The sequence below is a fragment of the Nerophis ophidion genome, linkage group LG15, assembly GCF_033978795.1.
Source record: "Nerophis ophidion isolate RoL-2023_Sa linkage group LG15, RoL_Noph_v1.0, whole genome shotgun sequence".
NCBI classification, from domain to species: domain Eukaryota; kingdom Metazoa; phylum Chordata; class Actinopteri; order Syngnathiformes; family Syngnathidae; genus Nerophis; species Nerophis ophidion.
This window is the reverse complement of record NC_084625.1, coordinates 19,040,750-19,062,228: the sequence shown is the minus strand read 5'-3', so window position 1 is coordinate 19,062,228 and position 21,479 is coordinate 19,040,750. Positions and strand designations below refer to the sequence as shown.

The following is a 21,479-nucleotide window of genomic DNA, read 5'->3' as shown; positions in this document are numbered from 1 at the left end:
TTAGCTACAGTATGTGTCCAACTCCAATCTGGACAAGTGGATTGCATTTTAATCAAGGCTCTACAACAGGGGTAGGGAACCTATGGCTCTAGAGCCAGATGTGGCTCTTTTGATGACTGCACCTGGCTCTCAGATCAATTTTAGCTGACGTTGCTTAACACGATAAGTAATGAATAAATCCGCCGGTAATCACAATATCAAAAATAACGTTCAAAATATAAAACATTCTCATGCATTTTCATCCATCCATCCGGTTTCTACCGCACCTGTTCAAGAAATCGCATTAATGGTAAGAAGTATTTTTTTTATTTTTGGCTAGCCTCAGAATAAATATGGTATTAAAAAGAATAAGAGACTTATTATACTGTAAAAATGTTGGTCTTTCTTAAAAATGCAATCATATGGTTGTATTCAGTGTTAAAAAAAAGAAGAAAAAAGTTGTATGGCTCTCACGGAAATACTTTTTAAAATATTTGGCTTGTATGGCTCTCTCAACCAAAAAGGTTCCCGACCCCTGCTCTACAACTTCGGTGTTCCGCCTTTTTTTTTTTCCAAGATGGCGCTGCTGTAGTGGCTGCTGTTGGCAGGGGCTCTGTGCTCTTCTGTCATCCTTTTGTGTTTCCCTCTTGTTTTCATGTGTTATTATATTTTTTTGCCTTTTGGTCCGGGACGCTTTGGGACTGTGTGACAAGGTGTGGCACTTTCGTGACCTCTGCAGTGCTTTTTTTGTGGACTTCTGGATCTGCCTCCCGGGAGTCTTTTGGCCATGGAGACCAGCTGCTGGGTCTCTGCCACACCAGAGTCGGTTTGGAGGGACTGGAGGAGATGCGGATGAGGGGACAGGGCTGCGGAGCTAGCACTGAGCGCTGGGATGGAGAGGCTTCGCGGTGTCTTGGCTGGGTGAACAGGTATCGGACACCTCAGTCTCCTTGGACGTATCCTCGCTCAACCATGCGGACTGGACACTGGCCGAGAGTGGAGTCGGCTGTCTTGGTTGCTTTGTTGGGTCTGCTCCTGCCTCTGGCCATGCTCCCTCCACCCCAGCGGTCGATGGCGTGGAAAACCGCAGAGGCCACCACAGTGTATATGTTTCTTTTACTTTTTATTCATAGCTGTATGTAGAAGTGTCTGGTTGTATCTGCTGCTTTAATGTCTTTAATGTCCTCTGTGTTCTTTGCTGTTTGATGTTTTCCTCTTGCACACATGTAAGAGGGATATGTTCTATGGCTATGAGTTGTTTTTTTTCCCTTGGCCTCAGTCTGCACCCCCTTTCCAGGGCCCAGGCTAAGACCGATTTTTTTATTTTATTTTAATCTTCAATTTTTTTTTTTCTCCCATTCACCCCCCTCTCCCCCGTTTACCTGTATCTCATCTTTTTTGTAAGGGGCGCTGGAAGCCGGCAGACCCGTCAGCGATCCTGTTCTGTCTCCCTGTAATGTTTGTCTGATCTTGAATGGGATTGTGCTGAAAATGTAAATTTTCCTGAAGGAACTCTCCTGACGGAATAAATAAAGTACTATCTAATCTAATCTAATCTTTCATTTTTACCCTTTAATTTACCAAGTCCCAACCTGAAAACTAAGCTTCTGCTGGTAGAGCTCTTAAGGTCACTGAGGTATACAACCCTCTGACCACAATAAGGTGATAATCCCTCGGGGCGACTAAAATAAAACAATTTAAGTAAAAAAAAATGTATTCATTTTATTCACATTTTATCAACCATCAAAACATTTATCATAACTAGATGGCCTAATTCTAAAATGTAATTAAAATTTAAGTAGGCCTTCACACACACAATAGTCAATATTTACAAAACTGAAAAGTTGAGTACAGTATTTTTCGGACTATATGTCGCAGTTTTTTTTTCATAGTTTGGCCGGGGGTGCGATTTATACTCAGGAGTGACTTATGTGTGAAATTATTAAAACATTACCGTAAAATATCAAATATTATTATTTAGCTCATTCACGTAAGAGACTAGACGTATAAGATTTCATGGGATTTAGCGATTAGGAGTGACAGATTGTTTGGTAAACGTATAGCATGTTTTATATGTTATAGTTATTTGAATGACTCTTACCATAATATGTTACGTTAACATACCAGGCACCTTCTCAGTTGGTTATTTATGCGTCAAAAAACGTACACTTATTCAGCCTGTTGTTCACTATTCTTTATTTTAAATTGCCTTTCAAATGTCTATTCTTGGTGTTGGGTTTTATCAAATAAATTTCCCCCCAAAAATACGACTTATACTCCAGTGCGACTTATATGTTTTTTTTTCCTTCTTTCCTATGCATTTTCGGCAGGTGCGACTTATACCTCGGGGCGACTTATACACCGAAAAATACGGTACAACGGATGAGCATCAGAAATGTATATTTCAGGGCTTTGGTTGCATTTGTGGCCTCGACAGGTAGACAAAAGAAATAACGCAAATAAGAAAAGTCTACATTAGGAAGGGGATTTACATGGCCCTATTAGTCAGGTTTTACCTGAATGGCCGGTTGTAGGCAGGCATATATGAAGGGGCAGTCAGAAATGTGTTGCAACATTGTGTACATGCACTTTATTTCAGTGTTTATATAGTAGCAACATTGTCTTCTTCATTGAATTTGGTTGTTAGCTACTGGGGGTGTTGGAAAAAATTGATTCGAATACGAATCGAATCGAATGCGTTGTGCGATTCAGAATCGATTCTCATTTTTAAAAAATCGATTTAAAAAAAAATATATATATATATTTTTTTCTATCAATCCAACAAAACAATACACAGCAATACAATAACAATGCAATCCAATTCCAAAACCAAACCTGACCCAGCAACACTCAGAACTGCAATAAACAGAGCAATTGAGAGGAGACACAAACCCGACACAGAACAAACCAAAAGTAGTGAAACGAAAATGAATATTATCAACAACAGTATCAATATTAGTTATAATTTCAGCATAGCAGTGATTAAAAATCCCTCATTGACATTATCATTAGACATTTATAATAATAAAAAAAATAACAATATTGTCACAGTGGCTTACACTTCCATCGCATCTCATAAGCTTGAAAACACACTGTGTCCAATGTTTTCACAAAGATAGAATAAGTAATATTTTTGGTTTGTTTAATAGTTGAAAAAAAAATTACATTATTGCAATCAGTTGATAAAACGTTGTCCTTTACAATTATAAAAGCTTTTTTTTTTTAAATCAACTACTCGGCTAGCATGTCAGCAGACTGGGGTAGATCCTGCTGAAATCCTATGTATTGAATGAATACAGAATCGTTTTGAGTCGGAAAAATATTGTTTTGTATCGAGAATCGAATCGAAAAAAATCGATATATTATCAAATCGTGACCCCAAGAATCGATATTGAATCGAATCGTGGGACACCCAAAGATTCACAGCCCTATTAGCTAAAGTATTTGTCGAACTCCTATCTGGACAAGTGGATTGCATTTTAATCAAGCCTCTACAACTTCGGTGTTCCGCCTTTTATTTTTAACCTTTAATTTACTCAGTCCCAACCTGAAAACTAAGCTTCTGCTGGTAGAGCTCTTCAAATATAAAATAAGCACATTCTATGTAAATGACATGTTTCCAGTATATTCTTTTTTCTAAAACACATTTCATATATAGGTGTTTAATTCTTATTTCCTTTATTTCTTTTCCACTAGTTAAGTCAAGACACCTAGGGGTTTGAGCAAACGGCTCGACTGGAGGGCAGGACTTAAAGGACGAGGATGGAAAGTGAAGTGTGTTGTTGAAAGGAATGTTGCCGGAAAAGAGAGCGAGACACGGAGATTGAGCCCCGTGTACGAGAACGTTGCATTTTGTACAATTAAAAAAGACAAACTGGGAATCCGTCTGAGCAGGCATTACTAGGAATGTTACAATTTTGATGGACGGCACAGCACAGAGACGGTCCGCGCTGTTGACGTTACGTAGCTTGTGAAAATCAGGAGTAATAATCTACCAAGCACCCGTGGCTCTCGCATTGTTTTAAAGAAAATCTTTTACATGATTGTTAGCCTTGCGCAACACCCGGTCCATGTATCTACGTCTACGTCCTTTTCCTTTCTAAAGGACACAGTTAGTTATACGAAGCCCTCTGGTTCTCCTGCAGATGTACCTGCCACCTCACCTATTTAAGGAGGTACATGCAACTATTGGATCGAGTGTCCTTAACATTATCAATCGTAGTCTCTCTTCTGGAATAGTACCAGCAGAGTTTAAACATGCAGTGGTACGACCTTTACTTAAAAAACCAAGCCTCGTACCCCTCTCTCCTCTCTTATCTATATCTAATCTTCCATACCGTTCCAAAATATTAGAGAAGGTTGTCTACAGTCAGTTGTTGCGCTTCTTGGAGGATAATGGTATCACTGAGCTGTTTCAGTCCGGTTTCAAAAACCTCCACAGCGCAGAGTCAGCGCTTCTAAAAGTATCTAGCGATATCCCCCTGTCAACAGATTCTGGTAAATATGTTGTCCTGGTGCTTTTAGATCTGTCTGCTGCATTCGATTCCGTCGACCACGCCAACTTAATCATTCGTCTTGAGAACTGTGTGGGCATTAAGGGCGCTGCCCACAACTGGTTCCGGTCATACCAGACTGACAGGAGTTTTTGTGTAAAAATAGATAGCTTTATGTCTCTTCCACATGGGGTCCCCCAGGGTTCAATCCTTGGTCCTCTTTTATTTGCGCTCTACCTTCTCCCCCTTTGGTTCTGTTTTCAGGAAGCACGGTATTGCATTTCATTTTTATGCCGATGACTGCAAGATCTACTTTCCCATGGCACAAAACAATACGGCCCAACGTCTCATTGACTGCCTGCACGACATCAAAGCTTGGCTTTCAGTTAACTTCCTGAGCCTAAATAAAAACAAAAGTTATGTTGTTCGGTCCAGGTCGCTCTCTCTCCGCCAACGTTGACCTCGGCACTCTGTCCCCGTATCTCAGCAACCGTGTCACAAACGTGGGGGTAAAGTTTGACTCAGATTTTAAGTTTGAAAAACAAATCAACAGCGTCGTACAAAAAAAGATTTTATCAACTACGCCAAATAGCCAAAGTGAAATCGTTTGTCAGGACCTGATCTTGAGAAATTAATCCAGGCCTTTATCTCGACTTGCCTTGACTACTGCAATGCCCTGTACGTAAGCATTAGCCAGACCTCCCTCGCCCGCCTGCAACTTGTGCAGAACTCTGCTGCTCGTCTGCTCACACAGACCAGCAGGTGTGAGCACATCACCCCATACTAGCATCCCTTCACTGGCGCCCTGTGCACTACCGAATCAACTTTTAACTCCTACTATTTGTTTTCTATTTGGTCCTGGGTATGACGTTAAACTACATCCAGGCATGAGATGGGAGGTTGTGTGTGGGGTTAGTGAGTCCCAACTAATGTCTATAAAATGCACACAAAGAACCGTTTGCACCTTCTCTTGTGACTGGCGGGCGGTCCGCGCCATAAAGCTGAGCGGGTCCCTGGGTAAATGGGGCGCGGATAACCAACAGGACAGACTAAGTTCAACAGCCCACTAAGGCAATTAGTCTAGGAGAAGGATCTCTGATATAAAATACCCCTTCAAACCCGCACCAAACCAACGTGGAAGGTATAGGCTAATAACCAGCATGAAAAGTACGCCAAGAAGACAGCCCCAAGTCCCCAGCAGCTTCAGGGGAACAGTGCAGTAGCAGGGAGCAGCTAGAGATCGTTCACTATGGCAGAAACATGCTGAGGCTTTCATCCAGCAGTGGACTGACAACGGCTGATGATGATGATGATGATTTGTTTTCAAATGTGTAAATAACCTCTCTCCAACATATCTCTCCGACCTCTTTCAGCCTTACTGCCGCCCCCAGCCGATCAGCTGCTGTTGACGGTCCCTGACACAAGGCTGAAGCTCAGAGGTGACAGAGCTTTCGCCGCTACTGCTCCCAAGCTCTGGAACGACTTACCTTTGAGTGTTAGACAGGCCTCCTCGCTTCCTGTTTTTAAATCGCTCTTAAAAACACACTTTTATTCCATGGCTTCTAACACTCTGTGATCTCCATCCTGCTATGACGTCCCATAATGCACCTGCTGTGAACCTGTTTCTATGTTTATTTTTAAAAAAATTTATCGTGCTCTGTTTGTGCTTGCTCGTTTTTCTTCCGTTATCTTTTAACCTGCCTATTGTACAGCACGTTGGCTACCCCTGTGGTCAATTTTAAATGTGCTATATAAATACAGTTGATTTGATTTGGTAAGGATAAACGTTTCTTTAGAGATCCTTGAGAGGTAATCAAGAAGGGCAGAAGAGTGTGAGATTATTCGAAAGAAGATGACATAAGTGGCACCCACTCAAGTTTAATGGAATAGAGTCAAAGAACGAACAAGTTTGCAATGATCACTTCGATTAAAGGTTTGTTTGATATACTTCTAATGAAGTATTGTAGTACAAAGTTGAAGTAATTAAGATGTTCTTTTTCCTCTCTTGTTGTGCGGGAGACTGGCTAGTACATGCACATGTATCCTCAGATGTTGCGATTTCTAATACAAATAAGTGTATAGTTCCAACTTAATCTTTCAGTAGATTCTCTATTCAAGTGCTAAAATCTATAACAAAGATGACTGGGAGAAGATGCTGTCAGGTGGAGACATGTAAATAAGGCATAACCTGAAGAGACGGTCAGAGAGTGGCTTGAAAACATAATCTATGCAACACTTTGACAAAAGAACCATCATTACATGTTATGTAGAGGATGGTATCTTGCCATAACATGTTGGCATTTTTCATACAGTATTTCACAACAAAATTACATTTATTACATTTGGCCAGTGTACAAACTCCATTTCCATATGAGTTGGGAAATTGTGTTAGATGTAAATATAAACACAATACAAAGATTTGCAAATCCTTTTCAACCCATATTCAGTTGAATGCACTACAAAGACAAGATATTTGATGTTCAAACTCATTAACTTTATTTTTTTTTACAAATAATAATTAACTTAGAATTTCATGACTGCAACACGTGCCAAAGTAGTTGGGTAAGGGCATGTTCACCACTGTGTTACATCACATTTTCTTTTAACAACACACAAACTTTTGGGAACTGAGGAAACTAATTGTTGGAGCTTTGAAAGTGGAATTCTTTCCCATTTTCGTTTTATGTAGAGCTTTAGTCGTTCAACAGTCCGGGGTCTCCGCCGTCGTATTTTACGCTTCAAAATGCGCCACACATTTTCGATGGGAGACAGGTCTGGACTGCAGGCGGGCCAAGAAAGTACTATGAAGCCACGCTGTTGTAACTCGTGGCTTGGCATTGTTTTGCTGAAATAAGCAGGGGCGTCCATGATAACGTTGCTTGGATGACAACATATGTTGCTTCAATACCTGTATGGACCATTCAGCATTAATGGTGCCTTCAAAGCTGTGTAAGTTACCAATGCCTTTGGCACTAATACACCCCCATACCATCACAGATGCTGGCTTTTGAACTTTGCGCCTATAACAATCCGGTTATTTTTTCCCTCTTCGTACCGAAGGACACCACGTCTACAGTTTCCAAATATAATTTGAAATGTGGACTCGTCAGACCACAGAACACTTTTCCACTTTGACTCAGTCCATCTTAGATGAGCTCGGGCCCAGAGAAGCCGGCGGCGTTCTTGGGTGTTGTTGATAAATGGCTTTCGCTTTGCATAGTAGAGTTTTAACTTGCACTTACAGATGTAGCGACCAACTGTAGTTACTGACAGTGGTTTTATGAAGTGTTCCTGAGTCCATGTAGTGATATCCTTTACACACTGATGTCGGTTTTTGATGCAGTACCGCCTGAGGGCTCAAAGGTCCATAATATCATCGCTTACGTGCAGTCATTTCTCCAGATTCTCTGAACCTTTTGATGATTTTACAGACCGTAGATGGTAAAATCCCTAAATTCCTTGCAATAGCTCGTTGAGAAATGTTGTTCTAAAACTGTTCGACCCTTGCCCCATCCTTGTTTGTGAATTACTTAGCATTTCATGGAAGCTGCTTTTATACCCACTCATGGCAGCCACCTGTTCCCAATTAGCCTGCACACCTGTGGGATGTTCCAAATAAGTGTTTGATGAGCATTCCTCAACTGTATCAGTATTTATTGCCACCTTTCCCAACTTCTTTGTCACGTGTTGCTGGCATCAAATTCTAAAATTAATGATTATTTGCAAAAAAAAAATGTTTATCAGTTTAACATCAAATATGTTGTCTTTGTAGCATATTCAACTGAATATGGGTTGAAAATTATTTGCAAATCATTGTATTCCGTTTATATTTACATCTAACACAATTTCCCAACTCATATGGAAACGGGGTTTGTATTTGAATTTGAAACGGTCTTGCCCGGAGCACCAAGTTATGCCGCCTTCAAGTTGTTTCTTTTGTTTTGTCTTTTTGGAGCCGAGGGTTGGGCGTGGTGCATGCATCTCTTACACTCTCTTTCGCTCTATTATGTTTAAAAGAGCAGATAATGGACAGGTTGGCATGTGTCATGACTGACTCTAAGAGCGCCTCCATCTGGCCTATACAGAGCCTTGTGCTTTGTACAGAGCAAAAGCAACAGGCCCGCTTGTGTTTGTCTGTTTAGTCTCCTGATTACCACACTTAAAATGTTCCAACAAGGAGAGCAGACGATGTGGAAAGAGGTATTTAATGTTGGTGGATACACAACCATAATACTGATCTCTTTAAGAGGACTACAATGTTCACAGTGCGATTAAAACAGTTGTTGTCATGATTGGCATTAATCAGAAAGTTATTCAGGGCTAAATTATGCTGAATCACCATGTGCGAATGATACAAATTCATATATGCAGCATGTAGCATTTCTGAGGTGGAACGTCAGCCACATATGCCACAAAGGGACACAAGTATGTACCAAGAATGTGACCATTGTGTAAAGTTTGTAGTTTTTTTTTTACTTCAAATCAGAGGTGCCAAACTTTTATCACCATTACAGCTACTTTGACAGTGATTTAGATTTACATCTCCCCGCTCAAGAAGTGCAATTATAGTGTGTTGTTATGCTCTTTGTTATTAAAAACAAGTATAATGTCCGGGAAGAAAACTTGAAAAAAATACGAAGAGTTTACTCAAAAATCAATGGTGGTAGCTCCTGTTGGAGACTCGTGCTATAATCACTATCAACACTGCTGATCTTCTTAAAGACAACTTACTCACAGCTTACATACATTTGTAAATAACATATTCAAGAAAGTATGGTGGATCAAAACATCTAAAACTACACTTGATTACACTCTTGACATAAATATTCAGCCCCTTAATAAAATCTAACAACAATTTCTATTTGTCGATACAACGCTCTGCCATACCCTAAAATGTGCAGCAAAAACTTACTATTAATTCATTACAGCAAACTGTCATAGATACAGTATACCATATTTCCTTGAATTGCCGCCGGGCATAAAGTATGCGCCTGCCTTAAATTACTGCCGGGTCAAACTCGCTTTGCAAAATAATTAGAGCATGCTTAGTATTACCGCCTGGTCAAACTCGTGACATCACGAGTGACACTTCCCTTGTCATCATTTTCAAAATGGAGGAGGCTGATTTCAATACTGGTAATTTGAAATCGCATAAAGGGAAGAAGATTAAGAGCTATTAAGTAGGATTTAAGGTCCAAACTTACATCACACTCAAATTTTCACTGCGTGCCTTTGGTAAGTGCCGGCGTGAGAAGAGGTTTTAAAATAATTAACGGATGCTTACTTTTACTGCATGCCTTTGGTAAGCGCAGGAGTGAGAAGAGGTTTTAAATTAATTAGCGCCCCGGCAGCAATTCAAGGAAATAGGGTATACCAATTTCAAGGCCTACTGAAACCCACTACTACCCTCAACGGAGTCTGATAGTTTATATATCAATGATGAAATATTAACATTGCAACACATGCCAATACGGCCGGTTTAGTTAACTAAATTGCAATTTTAAATTTCCCAGGAGTTTGTTCTTGAAAACGTCGCGTAATGATGACGTGTATGCATGACGCCACGGGCTGTTATGATATATGAGCGCTGCACACACACACAGCTAAAAGTCGTCTACTTTAACGGCATAATTACACATTATTTTGGAGATCTGTGTTGCTGAATCTTTTGTAATTTGTTCAATTAATATTGAAGAAGTCAAAGTACAAAGATGGAGTTGGGAAGCTTTAGCCTTTAACCACGCAAACACACGGTGATACCTTGTTTAAAATTCCCGGAGGTGAAACTTTACTATGGTTCAGAGCGCGGTCAAGCAAACATGCATCCCGACCGAATGTCAACCAGCAGGTTTCGGTGAGAAAATTGTGGTAAAAAGTCGCTTTTTACCGGAGATCAGCTCAGCTTGCCCCGTCCATAAAGCAGCTGTCGACTTCCCGGAGACATTGGCGTCAAGACACCCGTGGACACACACCTACGACTATCAGGTACTGTTAAACTCACTAAAACACTAGCAACACAATAGAAAGATAAGGGATTTCCCAGAATGATCCTAGTAAATGTGTCTAAAAACATCTGAATCCATCCCAATGCAATCGCGTTTTTGGGGGGTGGGGGGGGGGGGGTTCTAGTCCGTCGCTATCAATATCCTCAAACACGAATCTTTCACTCTCGCTCAAATTAATGGGGAAATTGTCGTTTTCTCGGTCCAAATAGCTGTTTTTGTTGGAGGCTCCCATTATAAACAATGTGAATATGTGAGGAGCCATCAACATGTGACGTCATCGTCTGCGACTTCCGGTAAAAGCAAGGCTTTTCTGTTAGCACCAAAAGTTGCGAACTTTATCGTGGATGTTCTCTACTAAAACCTTTCAGCAAAAATATGGCAATATCGCGAAATGATCAAGTATGACACATAGAATGGACCTGCTATCCCCGTTTGAATAAGAAAATCTAATTTCAGTAGGCCTTTAAACATTCACTAAATAATACTATACATATGGTAATAGAGTCATAAAAGAAAAACTGAAGCAGTTTGTTTACATTCATACAGGACAGGAGTGCTCCTCTGTTTTTAGGTTCGCAATGCTGCGGTGTTTTTAGGAATTAACTGCAAAAACTGAATTCTTGAACCAGTCTGGTGGTATTCACAGGACAGATAAAAGTGTGCCTGCCTCAAAGACATGTGCATCTAAAAAGCCACAAGCGCATCACAAATTCAATTGGAAAGCAAGCCGAGTGAATGCTGGACTAACCTACTCCTCGGAGGTAAGGGTGACATGTTGGCTCCTGAAAGCAAACCCTGGGCTTGTTAGATGTGTGAATACCCGTTAAATTGACAGGCGGGTGCAGCGGGCGCGGCGGCAGCAGTTTTACGAGCCATCTGCGTCGTCCCTGCCGACGCCAAACTCTGTTACCTGCGCTGCGATGCGCTCGGCCACGGCTCTGCTGCTAGCCACGATCAGCCGGCGGGACATCAGATCAAACGGGCCACCTGGATGAGAGACGAAGGAGGACATGCAGCGTTAGCATTTCATGTCGCATATATTCATGTGGCTGAGACGCTCCTGAAGGAGTAGTATGCGGCCTCAAGCCATCTTCTTGGATCTTTGGCCTTCAAAGTGGAGAATGATGCACGACGCGGGCCTCCTTTTAAAGTTACCATGAACCCCTTCACGCCCAGTGAGTCAAATTTGAATAAAAGGTCTGCAGATATGATACTTGACATCCAAATTAGACTGGAAGCGACACGTCCTTGAAGGAGTATGTAAAGTAGGGACACACTGAAAGGTGTTTATAATGTGCTTGCTTCCTCTCTCGTGTTGCTTTAATACCATTTTAACACGGTGGTCATGCATGAGCTTTTTTAATCTTTGTTGAGGAAGATTGCATTGCTAGAGCCTTTCCACTTTCTGTTTTGAGGAAAAACAGAACAAGCCGCCAAGATTAAGTTAAGACGCTTGTTTCAACTTGTAGCTTATGTAATGTCACCGCAGGACAGAAGAGAGGACGAGGTGGAGTTAGTCTCTCTTTGGAAATTATCTACAAGATTTCAGAGTATGTCTGCAGGATTTTATGACCACTTTTGAACGTATGCAATATTTTATGTACAAGAAGTTAACATAAAGTAAGGTGACTCAATCTAAAAGGCTCCCTATTGTGCAAAAGTTACTTATTTACAAGAAGTCATATGTGGGTATGAGTGGGGCTGGACGATATGGACCAAAAGTCATATCCCAAAATATTTTGGCTGAATCCCATTATACGATATATTTTCCGGAAAGTGAATCTAGACCAAGTCAAACCCAAATATGCTTGTCAAGATGTTTTGTTGAAACAAATACTTAACATGGGTAAATTTCGGGAAATTTTAAACTTTCATGCGTAGTTAAATATTAAAAATCCTTGAAAATGATATAGAATAGTAAAGTATAATCTTCAATCTTTAATAAAACAAACCTTCAGCTATGCTGAAATCCTCAGCTAATAACTGAAACACAAAAGAACAAAATATTAAATAAAGTCCCTGGTTTAAGAATACATTTTAAACATCAGCATCAAATTTAAAGGCCTACTGAAACCCACTACTACCGACCACGCAGTCTGATAGTTTATATATCAATGATGAAATCTTAACATTACAACACATGCCAATACGGCCGTTTTAGTTTACTAAATTGCAATTTTAAATTTCCCGGGAGTTTTTTCATGAAAATGTCGCGTAATGATGACGTGTACGCTTGACGTCACGGCTGTTAGGAAATATGAGCGCTGCGCACACACACAGTTAAAAGTCGTGTGCTTTAACCGCATACTTACACAGTATTTTGGAGATCTGTGTTGCTGAATCCCTTGCAATTTGTTAAATTAATATTGCAGAAGTCAAAGTAGAAAGATGGAGTTGGGAAGCTTTAGCCTTTAGCCACACAAACACACTGTGATTCCTTGTTTAAAATTCACGGAGGTGAAACTTTACTATGGATCACAGCGAACATGGATCCCGACCGAATGTCAACCAGCAGGTTTCGGTGAGAAAATTGTGGTAAAAAGTCGCTTCTTACCGGAGATCAGCTGAGCTTGTGCCGCCCATAAAGCTGCCGTCTACTTCCCTGAGACACGTACACCCGTGGACACACACCTCCGACTATCAGGTACTGTTAAACTCACTAAAACACTAGCAACACAATAGAAAGATAAGGGATTTCCAAAAATTATCCTAGTAAATGTGTCTAAAAATATGCAATCGCATATATTTTTTAAACTTTTTTTTTTTTTGTTCTTGTCCGTCGCTATCAATATCCTCAAACACAAATCTTTCATCCTCGCTCAAATTAATGGGAAAATTGTTGTTTTCTCGATCCGAATAGCTCTTTTTGTTGGAGGCTCCCGTTAAAAACAGTGTGAGGATGTGAGGAGCCATCAACATGTGACGTCATCGTATGCGACTTCCGGTAGAGGCAGGGCTTTTCTGTTAGCAAGCAAAAGTTGCGAACTTTATCGTGGATGTTCTCTACTAAATCCTTTCAGCAAAAATATGGCAATATCGCGAAATGGTCAAGTATGACACAGAATGGACCTGCTATCCCCGTTTACATAAGAAAATCTAATTTCAGCAGGCCTTTAAAATAGTTCACCTTTAACAAAAGTGTTTTTTTTAGCTCAACATTTTTAGAAGGCTGTCAACTGCAGAATGCTGTGTGGCAGCTGACAATATTGCTCCTGCCGCTTAACACCCTGTCAGAGTGTGTATTCAGTTGTTTTGGCAGTGCTTCTTGAGCAAAATAGTTGTGACTGGGAAGCTCATATAACAAGTTAATTATTTCTGGCAGCTTTGTAGAGATGTTTTTTTTCATACCGTTGCAACTGAGAACACATCTATTTACACAAAGTGTATTATATTTTGCCAGAAATGTCTTCACCATCGTTTTCAAATGCATCAATCTCTCTCGCATTGTTGTTTGGATAGGATCACGTCAGTGGTGGGACCAAGTCATTGTTTTGCAAGTCATAAAAAAGTCTCAAGTCTTTGCCCTCAAGTATCGAGTCAAGTCCCGAGTCAAGACAGGCAAGTCCCGAGTCAAGTTCAAATTTAAGACTGAAAAGTCTCAAGTCAAGTCCCAAGTCCTGCATTTTGAGTTTCGAGTCCTTTCAAGTCCTTTTAACCAGAGACTAATATATTTACACTGACTGTGTATGCGTTTAAAACGCTGTATTTATTTATTAAAACAAGTGCATTTGAAATTGCAGGAAATAAAATTGTGCTGACAATGCACTTCATAAAAACACTATTAACCAGTCATTTTAAACATTTAACTCATTCCTTTACAGAATAAACACATTTGAAAAAACAAGTGCAACTGTACATATTTGTACAAAAGTGTTAACATAGTATTTCTATGGCATATTGCATTTTAACTAGTTCTACATCAGTTTCTATCCTGTTCTTACCTTATCTCATTGCTCTCATCTCATACTGTGTGTGTTGATGTGTGCGTACACATGAAAAACATAAATACATGAACATAACAATGAACAGAATTGTACTTTTTACATGTCAGAGCCCAATGCTGCATTGCATTTGCAAAAGACCAAATTGGCCAAGAGTCTGTCAGTCATTTGTGCACGATGATGCCACCAGGGCTGTTGTGAGGTAAACAACCAGCAGTTGGAAAGCTAGCTAAAACGGGACAAATATGAACTGAAGTGGAAGCAACAGATTGCCTCATTGATTGATTAATTGATTAAAACTTTTATTAGTAGATTGCACAGTACAGTACATATTCTGTACAATTGACCACTAAATGGTAACACCAGAATAAGTTTTTCAACTTGTTTAAGTCAGGGTCAACGTTAATCAATTCACTGATTTAACTACACAGCAAATAAAAGTTACGTTACTTAGCCTATAAACGTTAGCTTACATTCAAAACTTACCGTTCTATGTGCAACTTTAAATGTCGAACGAAGTTGAAAGTTGTTGCTTCTCCGTCTGTAATCTTCGGACATGTTTTTCATACTGCAATTAGTTTTTTGTTGACCAACTAGTAGTGTTTATACCCAAACGAAACTACCTTTGGTATCATTTTTTTCACGTTGTCTGTCAGCTCTTCTTTGTTGGTTGTCCTGCAATTTGATTGGATGAATGCTGTCGGATGAAAACGACGTGGATCTAATTTGATTTGATTGGATGTTTTGCATACTACAATTAGTTTTTTGTTGACCAACTCGTAGTGTTTATACCCAAACGAAACTATCTTTGGTATAATTTTTTTCACGTTGTTTGCCAGCTCTTCTTTGTTGGTTGTACTGCAATTTGACTGGATGAATGCTGTCGGATGAAAACAACGTGGATCTAATTTGATTGGATGTTGTACCGACAGCACACACGCTGACAGACGCACACGTACACCATGAAAGATACGGAGCGCTCCAGAATAACGTGTTAATCTTTGGGTTTTAGAGAAAGTAGCAAGTCTTGTCAAGTCAAAGGCTCAAGTCCAAGTGAAGTCACAAGTCATTGATGATAAAGTCTAAGTCAAGTTGCAAGTCTCTACATTTTGTCAAGTCGAGTCTAAAGTCAATAAATTCATAACTCGAGTCGAGTCCACACCTCTGGATCACGTACATTGAAACTCGCCATGCTGGTGTCATGAACCGGAATGATGCCCCGCGTGATGCTGAATGTTGCCGAGGCTTGAGTCAAACGGACCCGATTGCTGGCAACAATACTGCTGAGGATTATTTTTTTATTAAGAGCAAAATCCTGGGAAAAACCGCACCGGCAAGACGCCAGGAAAGAAGAACAAAATACAAGATTTCCAAGCAAAAAGGGGAAGGTTGACAGGTATGCTTCACCCACTCCCTGTACGGAGGTTTGGGTTAAATGAGCGCGGATCCTACTCTGCTTCCACGTCAAGACATTACGAATTACGATTATCGGTATGGCGGTAATGTCTGAAATACTGGTATACCGCGCTGCCCTAGGTATGTGCAACAAACTCAAGCATTTCCTTTACTTGTTTGCTTCACTGTAGGGAGAAGAGGGGAGCGGAAACTGACACTTTTTGTTACATTTTTTCTTAAAGGCCTACTGAAGTGAGATTCTCTTATTTAAACGGGGATAGCAGGTCCATTCTATGTGTCATACTTGATCATTTCGCGATATTGCCATATTTTTCCTGAAAGAATTTAGTAGAGAACATCGACGATAAAGTTCGCAACTTTTGGTCGCTAATAAAAAAAAAGCCTTGCCTGTACCGGAAGTAGCAGACGATATGCGCGTGACGTCACGGGTTGTGGAGCTCCTCACATCTGAACATTGTTTACAATCATGGCCACCAGCAGCGAGAGCGATCCGGACCGAGAAAGCGCCGATTTCCCCATTAATTTGAGCGAGAATGAAAGATTCGCAGATGAGGAAAGTGAGAGTGAAGGACTAGAAGAAAAAAAAAAAAAGACAAGGACAGTGGGAGTGATTCAGATGTTATTAGACACATTTACTAGGATAATTCTGGAAAATCCCTTATCTGGTTTTTGTTGTACTAGTGTTTTAGTGAGATTATATGGTCGTACCTGTACAACCTGAAGGTCGGCCCCGCACCTTTTTTCAGCACCAGTCGACGGGTGGTGGCGATGCCCATCTCTGCCCTTCGCAAGGCACCCTTTTCGAAACACGATCTTTCAAAATGATCGCTGCATAATACACTGTACTTTGTGTGTGTGGTCCAATCCAACCGTGTTCGTTTGACATCTCTGTTCCATAGTAAAGCTAGACTGTCATCTTTCGGAAATGTAAACAATGAAACACCGGCTGTTTGTGTTGCTAAAGGCGGCCGCAATACACCGCTTGCCACCTACAGCTTTCTTCTTTGACGTCTCCATTATTCATTGAACAAATTGCAAAAGATTCAGCAACACATATGTCCATAATACTGTGGAATTATGCGATGTAAACAGATGACTTATAGCTGGGAACGGTGCTAGAACAAGATGTCCTCTACAATGCGTGACGCCACGCGCACGCATCATCATACCGCGATGTTTTAGCATGATACTTCCGCGCAAAATTTTAAATTGCAATTTAGTAAACTAAACCGGCCGTATTGGCATGTGTTGCAATGTTAATATTTCATCATTGATATATAAACTATCCGACTGCGTGGTGGGTAGTAGTGGGTTTCAGTAGTGTCATGCCCGGCTCTGCCGGTTAGTGTTTGGGGCACTTTGGTCCTCCGACCCGCAGGTGGAGCTGGTCTGTGAAGACGTGCAACATCTCAGAGGGCTGCTGATTGGGTGGCCTATAAAAGGCCTCCCATCAGCATGCTCTCTCTCTCATGCTCTCTCTCTCTCTCTCTCTCGTCCCACAGGCACATTCGTTTGGTGACCGTATGGTCACGGCAACGACGGCCGGGATTAGCACCACACTTGCACCCTTTTGGGACAACACTCATTTACTGATACATTCCTTGGTTAATTCACATTACTGATCACTGATACATGTTGTAAATAAAAGATCTGTTGGCTAAAATGTACAAATCGGTGTGGTCTCCCTTAATGTTACAGCCACTAACAAGCCAGTGGTTGTGACATATGGGGGCTCGTCCGATCTTTGGTAGTAACTTTAGGCTATGGTAATTCCTTCTACTGGCTATGGCAGCGTAGGGAGGTGCGTAGAGCTCTTTGTATTGAGTATTCCTTCTACTGGCTTTTGGAGCGTAGGAAGGTGAGTAGAGCTGAGTTACTAATTGTGAACTGCTGATAGTCAGTTGGGGCCTGTTATCAGTTAGTTAATTGGGGGATCTACTGATTTGTACTTTTGAGGCTTTGTTTGACCGTGCAAGTGTAGGTAGACACTGAATTGTTTGTTCCAGCCATCTTGGTTTAGTTTCATTGCAGTTTGTAGCATTGCATTCAGCCTCTTAGGAGCTGTCGCCTTTATCCCCATCTAGTACGGGTTCTAGGTTCCTGCTGTCACAGAGCCTGGGCGAGGGCACCGCCTTGGAGAAACGGCTGAATCGGCTTTGTCGGGATGGTACGTCTCCACAGGTATTGGTGAGTAAATGATCCTCGTCCTCGGGCCCTGTGTGAAAATAGATTAGTCTAGTGGGGGGAAAATGTTTAGGGGGATGCTCCGAGGTTAGTTTGCTGTGTTAACATAACTGTAATGTTTTAGAGACCTGGTTGGATTGGTTGGAGAGAGAGAGCCTAGCGTAATTAGAGCTAGTTTTTGGTTGGGTTGTTTTTTCAGTAGTTTCATTGTTGGTTTGGTACAGTAGCCAGATTGGTACTGACGGCCTGGGTTGAGCAGGATGGAGGCTTTTGTGGAAGCACCATCTGAGAAATTGTTGTTTGCCCTTAATAAGGAACAGTTGTTGCAATTGGCAGAAAAGTATGGCATGGAATTGTCATCAGCCATTAGAACTGGTAAGAAGGGACCCTTGCGTGACTCCATTCACGAGTTTTTGTGTGAGCAGAGCATTTTGCCTTCAGGAAAAGGTGGTGACGCTCATGTGAAGGGTATGTCAGAGCCTATGCAGTCAGAGAGGGTAGGCATACTGACTTTTGAGCAACAAAGAGAGATGAAGGCACTTGAATTTGAGTGGGCGCAACAGGCTAAGGAGAAAGAACGTCTTTTTGAACTGGAAAAAATCAAATTAGAACGAGAATTGCAACAGCAAGCAGATATGGAGAGACTCAAATTTGAAAAAGAAATGGATTTGAAAAAAGGTGAAATGGACCTTACAGTACAGCTTGAGAAAATTAAAATTGAACAGGATCGTTTGAAACTAATGTCAGAAGGTAAGATTAGTGGAAATCTGTCCGGGTCAAGTATGGATAGCATGGTAAAGTATGTTCCAAAGTTTGACGAACGTGACCCAGACGTGTTTTTCTCACTGTTTGAACAGATGGCCTCTGACAAAAAGTGGAGTGAAGAGGATAGAACGGTGCTTTTGCAAACTGTACTAGTAGGACGCGCACGGGAGGCATACTTGGCATTAACACCTGTTGATAGGCACAAGTATGCTGAGGTGAAAAAAACGGTCTTGAAATGTTATGAACTGAATCCAGAAGCTTACAGACAACGTTTCAGAAACTGGCGTAAACGTGATAATCAGACCCATGCTGAAGTGGCAAGAGAGTTGAGTACTTATTTTAACCGGTGGCTCACTTCAGAGTCTGTCTCAACTTACGAAAATTTGCGTGATTTGTTGATTTTGGAGCAGTTTAAGAACATTGTACCAGATCGAATTGCAACCTACATTAATGAGCAAAAGGCAAAGTCAGTGGAGGAGGCAGCCTCGCTTGCTGATACCTTTGTGTTGACTCATAAACGTAAGCCTTACAGCAGTCCTCCACGGTATAATAGCCACCAACGTTATGATCCTGCTCGTTCTCCTCCACAACGTTCTCTTCCTCGTTATGGTCGTAGTTCAAATCGATCCAATTATGGCAATTCCAGTAATGTTCCTAAATTTGATAATGGAAGTAGCAAATCTCGCCCAAGCCCGACGGATAAATGTCATTACTGTTTGCAGGAGGGACATTGGAAAAAGGACTGCCCGCTGTTGAAAGGCCGTAAATCTAATGCCAAGGTAGCTGGGTGTGTTTCTGTTGTGCATCCAGTTGATTTTGGCGTCTCTGATCTAACACCGTTACCTCGTTTGGAAGTTCATTGTGAGCAAGTGATTGAAGATGGTGCATCTGTGTCAGACGAGCAGACGAAATCAGTAGAGTCAGCTGCGTCTGATTTTGCTCCATTCATTAGTGATGGCTGGGTGTCATTGGTTGGAGGGACACAAAAAGTTCCAGTTAAAATCTTAAGAGACACTGGGGCATCTGAGAGTTTCATTTCTGGAGCAGTTTTGCCATTTTCCACAGCATCTGACACTGGGAAATGTGTTTTGATTAGAGGAATAGGCATGCAGTCATTTTCTGTACCGTTGCACAAAATTCACTTGTGTTAAGGATTTGTGAATGGGGAGGTGACTATTGCTGTGAGACCGTCTCTGCCTATGCAGGATATCCATGTAATTCTGGGGAACAATTTGGGTGGGTGTTTAGTTTCTCCACCTCCAGTTGTTACACCTGTACCGCTATCTGTAGAGGAGCCAGACGCGTGTTGTCAAGAATTCCCAGAAGTGTTTACTGCTTGTGCTGTGACTAGGGCAATGTCTCGCACGCAGGCGCAATCGTCGGATGTGTCCAAATCTGTGCCTATTTTTGTTCCTGAGCTGCCCGAACCTCTGTCATGTCAAGATTTAATTGAGGCACAAAAGAATGATCAGAGCTTTGAGAAATATTTTGCCTTAGCTTCTACTGATCCAACGATGGGTTACTTCATTCAGAATGGCGTTTTGCTGCATACGTGGTTGCCAGGTGTTGATCCTGAAGTGGCAGGTCAGGTGATTCAAGTGATGGTACCTGACAAATACCGTGATTTGATTTTGAGAACAGCCCATGGAGCAGAGTCTGGGCATTTTGGAGTTAAGAAAACCTACCGACGTCTTTTGGAACATTTTTACTGGCCACGGATGAAACGCCATGTATCTAGATTTGTCAAAGCATGTCATGTTTGCCAGGTTGCGAAACAGAGTACTCCCATTAAACCTGCACCACTTCAACCTATTCCGTCTGTTGGCACACCATTTGAGCATCTCATTATTGATTGTGTAGGTCCACTACCCCCTTCGAAATCTGGTTGTGTGTACCTCTTTACCATCATGTGCCAGGCCACTCGGTATCCAGCAGCGTATGCCTTGAGAACAATTACCACAAGGTCAATATTGAAATGTTTGTCTAAATTCATTTCTGTCTTTGGCATTCCAAAGGTAATTCAGAGCGACAGAGGGTCTAACTTTACCTCCAGAACATTTGCTGCAGCGTTGAAGTCGATGCAGGTGAAGCACAATTTGAGCAGCGCGTATCACGCACGGAGTCAGGGGGCATTGGAGCGCTGGCATGCCACGTTGAAGTCTCTCTTGCGCGCTTACTGTGTTGAGATGCGGAGAGATTGGGAGGAGGCGTTGCCATGGCTCTTGTTGTCTGCGCGTGGTGTAGTTCAAGAAAGCACTGGTTTTAGTCCAAATGACCTAGTCTTTGGCCACAAAGTCCGGACCTCACTGTCTGTTTTAAATGCCAATCTGGATCTGCAGAACACTCCCGTCAGTTTCACTGAGTATGTAGATGGTTTTCGTCGTAGGCTGTTGCTTGCATGGAAAGAGGCAACCGAGCATTTGACTAAAGCTCAGGTGAAAATGAAGCTGCGTTATGACCGTAAAGCGAAGATCAGAGTTTTCAATCCAGGTGATCAAGTTTTAGCTTTGCTGCCCATTCCGGGGTCACCATTTACAGCAAAATACTCTGGTCCATTTACGGTTATGAGCCAAGTGTCAGATCTCAATAATTTACTGTCAACTCCTGATCGTAAACGATCACAGCAACTGTGTCATGTGAATTTACTCAAGCCTTACCACTCTGCAGGTTCCGACAAGGCGGGTGGGATTGCTGCG

At 41.5% G+C, this 21,479-nt stretch overlaps 1 protein-coding gene across 4 annotated transcripts in view; it reads right to left on the bottom strand.

Annotated features, from left to right (window-relative positions):
- impa2 (inositol monophosphatase 2) overlaps window positions 1-21,479 on the bottom strand; it is a 55,197-nt gene that overhangs the window by 21,918 nt on the left and 11,800 nt on the right. Inside the window, exons 10-11 of one of the 4 annotated variants that reach the window (XM_061921656.1) lie at window positions 12,430-18,049; window positions 11,344-11,464 (exon numbers count right to left, since the gene is read on the bottom strand). In XM_061921656.1, coding sequence (XP_061777640.1) covers window positions 17,889-18,049 — 161 coding nt within the window. In that variant the 3' untranslated portion in view covers window positions 11,344-11,464; window positions 12,430-17,888. Of the gene's footprint in view, window positions 1-8,661; window positions 11,465-12,429; window positions 18,050-21,479 lie in introns of those variants that run through there. The other 3 variants (XM_061921659.1, XM_061921657.1, XM_061921658.1) reach the window with 3 other exon arrangements.